Source organism: Spermophilus citellus (assembly GCF_964194105.1).
Source record: "Spermophilus citellus genome assembly, chromosome: 3".
Taxonomy (NCBI): Eukaryota; Metazoa; Chordata; class Mammalia; order Rodentia; family Sciuridae; genus Spermophilus; species Spermophilus citellus.
In genome coordinates, this window is record NC_138184.1 from 51,678,123 (window position 1) to 51,683,847 (window position 5,725).

A 5,725-nucleotide genomic window follows, 5' to 3' on the forward strand; every position below is an offset into this window, starting at 1 on the left:
GAGTGGACACCCTTCCTCTGCTGCTGGCTGTGTTGCATTCTACTGCAGTTTCCTTTCTTTGCATTGCTACACATAACCCCTCCAACCCCCTGTGCTGGCCCTGCTGATCACAGTGGAGAATTTTGACTCCCATGGGGTCAATGTCCTGTCAAGCAGTTTTTATTGACAGCTTTTTGTTTGCTGTGCATCTCCTTGGCTTGCTTACCAACACCAAGTAGATTTGGTTTCTTTCATACCCAAACCAGAACACATTTGGGTATCCTGAGATTTTATAGAGCATGTAATTTTTGTTATATGAACCTAACCTAACTTGTATTCTCATATGAGGTAATGCAAATCTACTTTTGTTCTAGTGGAGCTATTTTGATAACATATAAGCAATTTTGGTTCAGTATAGGGGGTGAATTCAAGGTTTTTATAACTCAGTTTGAGCTTCATTTCATATTAGTGACAGCCATTTTAACTTATCTGAATAAAACATTTTTGTTTTCTGTCACTGTGTGTTACAAAGATTCCCCCCACTCCCCTGGTTCTTAAGAGAAAGAAAATCTTTGATTTATGTTTATGGATTCTATCCTCCTTTGAAAGCAGGGTCTAACTGATCATTGACACAAATTAGTGTTCTAGAATCTACCTTCAGAATTAGAGTATTATTGGGTGAGAAGAAGTGAAGACTATAGGTCGTGGGCTTTAGATATCTGCAGGGTTGAAGGGGGCAAGGTGAAGAGGGGGCAAGGTGAGGGAGAAGTGAACCTCTGCCCCTGTTCTCCAGAGAAGATCTGCTTAGTCCTGTTTTGTATTTTGAGAAACAGCATAAGATCATGTTTACACAAGGAAGAAATGGTTCCACTTAACTTTAAAAAAATAAAAGAAAATGGCTTAAAATATATTGCCAGAGGTCATAGAGATAGGACTCAGGCTTTCTTCGCATTGCTGGATGTAAGCCCTTGAGACCACACATGGGGGAAAAAAGAAAAAATTAGCTACATGTTTACTAACTTCTGAAAATCACAATCACACACACCACACACCACAAAATAGGCAAAAACAGGCACTTCTCTCAGGGCCATGTACATTTAAAGTTTAGATGAAATATGGTTAAGTGGTTTGCTCATTTTCAGAGTAAATGGGACAAATTTGTGGGACAGAATCAGGCTTTCTTATCTTTAAACTGGGGCAAATATCTCATAGTTATCTTTGTGTCTCCTTTTTGGACCTTATCCAGAAAGTATAAAAATTATTAATATTCTCATGTAGTAGAATGACAGGGGACTCAATTTTGTGCAGCCATGGATATCTTAGGATACACTCTTTGGATGTGTTACTGCATATAATATTAGGTGGTTACCACCAGCCCTTCCAGTAAGCAAATCTGTAGGCCAAGCTGATGACACTCTACACACAGTGAAGCATTCATTCACCAAGGATGTTTTAAGAAGATATGATTAAGGAAGGGTACCATGGGGTGGAAAGACCAGGACCTGTAATGCCAGACAGATGTACATGGGAGAAGAGACTCAGCAAAAATAACATCAAAAAAGAAATGGCATATGCCCTTGGAACCTGTCTCCTCATCAGTAAAAGAAAAATCATAATAACCACTTTGCAGTGTTGTTCTGTTAGAAATAATGTAGAGAAACAACCAGCTAAGAATCGATACATCATAGATATCACCCAGTCAGCACATAGTGTGGTGTGGTCCACTGACCTCATGATGACTTGCTTGGCCAGTGGCATAGCCACTGTGGACTGCCGTAGCCCTGTGCCATTGGCAACTGTTACTCTTGTGGCAATTTTACTTCCCATCCTGCAGAAGAGCAGTGCCTTTGGGGACCTAGCCCAGGGTCTTGAACACGTTGAATACTTGATGGAGGGAATTGAGCTCATCCACAAGTATTGGCTCAATGTGTCTCTTCAGAGCCAGCCTCCAGTTCTCATTGTATTGGTGAGACTTGTGCACCATCACACAGGGGAAGGACATTGCCTTCCTACTGGCCAATGAGACGCAAATGACTATGACTTTTTAAAAAAAACTTTACTATGTAACATCTATAAAGGTTATGACCTGTGTATCAGGATCACAGTCTTTGACTCCTTTTTCTACCTGGCCCCTGAAGCTCTTCCTTTCAGTGAGAGGAGGCTTCAACCCTGTAGTCAAAGTCTACATATTGGGGCAGTTCACCCCTTGGGCCAGTGCAGGAAGGGAATACTAGTGGACCTGCCTTTCAGGAGCCTCGAGAAAGGGGTAGGAGGCAGAGTGGGACAGCATGGGAGGAAAGTTCAGGGTGTGGAGGGGAGGGGCAGAGGGGATCTCTGGAAAGACAATCGGGAAGGGCGATGGGGTCTGGCGCTCTGGCATCCCCTTGGGTGAGGGCTCCTGTGAAACCACCAGAGCAGGTTGGAGGGGAACAGCGGCTTCCTCCTTGGGGCTTCCACCTCTGAAGGTGTGACGCATGTCTTCATGGGGGAGTGGATCCAACGGAAGAACCGGAATCTGGAGTTCAATATCCGTATAGGCAACAGGCCGGGGAGGGTCTATTCTGATGGTGGCCGTCATGCCATGTCTGCGTAGTTTGTTGACCCAGTACAGCAGTGGGCTGTAACTGAAGGTGGCAGCTTTCATCACCTCCACCCACTGCTGGGCATGCTGCCTCCTCCGCAGGTTCTTCCTCCAGTGGAGTAAGAGGATGCAGCCAACAGTTATCACGGTGCAGAGCCCCAACAATCCAAAGTACCACGGCACCCACTCTGAGGCAGTAAAAAAAAGAAAAGAGGCAAGCTGACTGACAGCTCTAGCTTGGGACCTGAACTGTATCTCATTGGCTCATTCATCCTCTCATTCCCTCCCACCTTTCTCAAAGACATGCCTAATAATTTCCTCATTCAGTCAAAGCTATATTTGCAGGGCATGTAAGCGACCCCATTAGCCTTTTACAGATAAGGAACACTAGGTGTAGAGGGGCCATGATCTGCCCAGACTCAAGTCAGGCCTTCTGGCTCCTGCCGCAGTCTGGCTGCAGCAAAATAACCAGGGGGTGATGAAGAACTTGTGTACATTGATACAGCAGGAGGGGGAGCCGTTTATTGTAGGACAACAGAGGTATTTATACATTCCACACAGCTTATCTTAATTAACATAAACTAGATGCTGCAGTCAACCAATAAGAAATCTCCACACTTAATGGCTCCCTGGCATTACTTCACAAACCACTCCCTCTGGCAAGAGGCCAAGCGCCATCCAGACTTGTTTACAGACTCTAACAGGCTCCCAGTCCAGGACCCATACAGTCACTCAGACCCAGAAGCCTCACTAAGGGCAAGGACCTCAAGTGTATCTTTTCTGCTTGGGCAGAACATGGTCTCTGCCTTCGAGGAGTCCTTAGTTTCCTAGAGGAGTCTGTCTCTTAATTAAATAGCACTCCATTCAGGCAGCCACCACCCCCATTCATTCAAAGGGTCTTCCCTGAAAGTTTGTCCCCCACACTCAAAGGTCTGGGTTTACTTACTGCCTGGAAGGCCCATGTCCTCCTTTTGTGAATCCGTAAGTTTCACTCTGGTTACCAGGACTATGGCTCTGGAAAGAGTGAACTCACCCACTACTCTGCCCACCAATGGGAGTCCCCAGAAGGCCCAGTCCCATTGTTCTCTAAAGATGAGGTCACCAGGTTCTGAGCATCAGGAATTCTTGGGCTGGTGCTTGTAGAGTGGTTGGCAGTTGATGGAATAAGGGACTCCATCATGTGACATCTCATGAGCATGTTGTTTTCCATGAAAGACTGGTCCACCATTGAATTGTCTGTTCCCAACTTTGTGTGGTGAACTCACAGGGCAGCCCCCAGGAAAGGCCCTTACACCCTCAGGAACTTCTACTTGTGTTTTCAGTTGTTAGGGAGCCATTTTTCAGTGGGGAGTGGGGCAGGGAGGACAGTGAGCATTGGACATCCTTACCCTCAAGAAGTGTCTTACCTAGTTGTCAGGGAACAAAAGGGCTCAGAAGAGCCCTACTTTTGCTCCTACCATTTCTCTTTTGTTTCTTCAAGTGTTTTTTGAGCATCATCAGGTCCCATGGGAGCTCCCCCATATGGGATCCTGCTTCTGTTTCCAGCTTCATCTCCCTCCCCATTCATCATATACTGTTTTCCACACCTCCTTATCCTCCCAGGTGGTCAACTCCCCAACTCTGACACAAAGAGTTCTTTCAGTTGATTTCCAAATTTCTAGAACTCTGAAGCAGAAGAATTTGAAACAAATTGATTTTACTATAAGTTTTACTATAAGTTTGTATAAGTGGAAAATATAATGTTCTACAGATTTAATATATGATTTTCTATATTAACTGGTATAAAAGTGATGCCCTTTTAAACAATACAACCCACCCACCATGGACAAATAAAGTTCAGTTAAGTATAAATTAAATTAAAAACTTAACATGAAAAACCCCAGCATGATGCTCTGCCACTGAAGTTTATTTTAAAATCAACATTTTTTATTTCATCTTCCTCTCCCCGTACCTTATCTGGGGGGGAACAGGATTACTTTTTGTCCAGTTATCTGTCCTTGAGCACATACCCACCACAGGAGTGAAGAAATTCAGAGTTGAGAATGGCACCATAAGATTTAAAAAATGATTATATCTCAGATTAACAAGTGAAGTAGGACCAGACACACCTGAAATCACATCATTAAAAACCGTCTGTTCCCCCTGAGGTGTAGAATCACAGCCTCTGGTATAAGAGTCCCCTGTGTTTTTCCTTTGCTTGCAAAGCAATTAAACTTCTGTCCCTCAACTGGTATATGAATAAACAAATGGGATATATGAATCTAACAGAAAATATGTGTGGATTTGTATGTGTATATATACATTATATTTACATAAGATTTTGATATTAGGAATGGACCCCAGTATTCAGTTATTGAATAAACACTGTAGGAAGCCTAAACAATTAAAAATTGAGAAATAATTTTCTTTCTGAAAAAAATTTAATAGCAATTTTTACTTATTTTATACATCTATATTATTTGTTGAGATGTGCATATATATGTTTGTATATAATATATGTATAATATAAAATATACAATACATATACATATGTATATGACTACATATATTTATTTGTACATATCTATACATATGTATCTATATATTTGTACATATATATCTAAATATATATATATATATATCTAAATATATATATATATATATATATATATATATATATATATATGATTGCTAAAATTAAGAAATCAAAACCAGTTGACTGGTATGTATTTTAGACCCAGAGCTCAGGCCCTGAAACAATTTGCTTCATGTGCAGAGCTTGACCTTCACCCTGTTCTGCAGTTTCTTCTGCTTGCTGATTGGGAAACACAGAGCTATCTAAAAGTTCTCTCTCTCTCTCTCTCTTGCTCTCTCTCTCTCTCTCTCTCTCGCTCTCTCTCTCTCTCTCTCTTTGGTATACTGAACTTTGAGGAAGATCGCAGGTATGTACTCGTAAAAATGCTAAGATTCATACAAGGAAAGAGGGCTAAAAGTAAATTTGGGCCTTAGGGCTTAAGAGGGCAGAGGAATAAGCAACACGCAAAGGATGTAATCAGAACACAACTTTATTCTCCCCTTCCCACCCCCCACATTGTCAAGGTAAAATTTTTCTGTGGTCTTTGTTCTTTCCTTCCAAGATAATGTCTGTGACATGCCACAGGGTTCTTTTGCTTATTTCGGCATCCA

At 42.1% G+C, this 5,725-nt stretch overlaps 1 protein-coding gene across 1 annotated transcript; it reads right to left on the bottom strand.

The window, feature by feature from the left end:
• Positions 1 to 2,209: 2,209 nt before the first annotated feature.
• Positions 2,210 to 3,522, bottom strand: LOC308643343 (testis-expressed protein 38-like; the record flags this gene model as incomplete). Its single annotated transcript, XM_081283236.1, has 2 exons — positions 2,210 to 2,748; positions 3,507 to 3,522. The coding sequence occupies 2 exons, from the start codon at positions 3,520 to 3,522 to the stop codon at positions 2,210 to 2,212; spliced, it is 555 nt and encodes a 184-aa protein (XP_081139362.1).
• Positions 3,523 to 5,725: the final 2,203 nt, after the last annotated feature.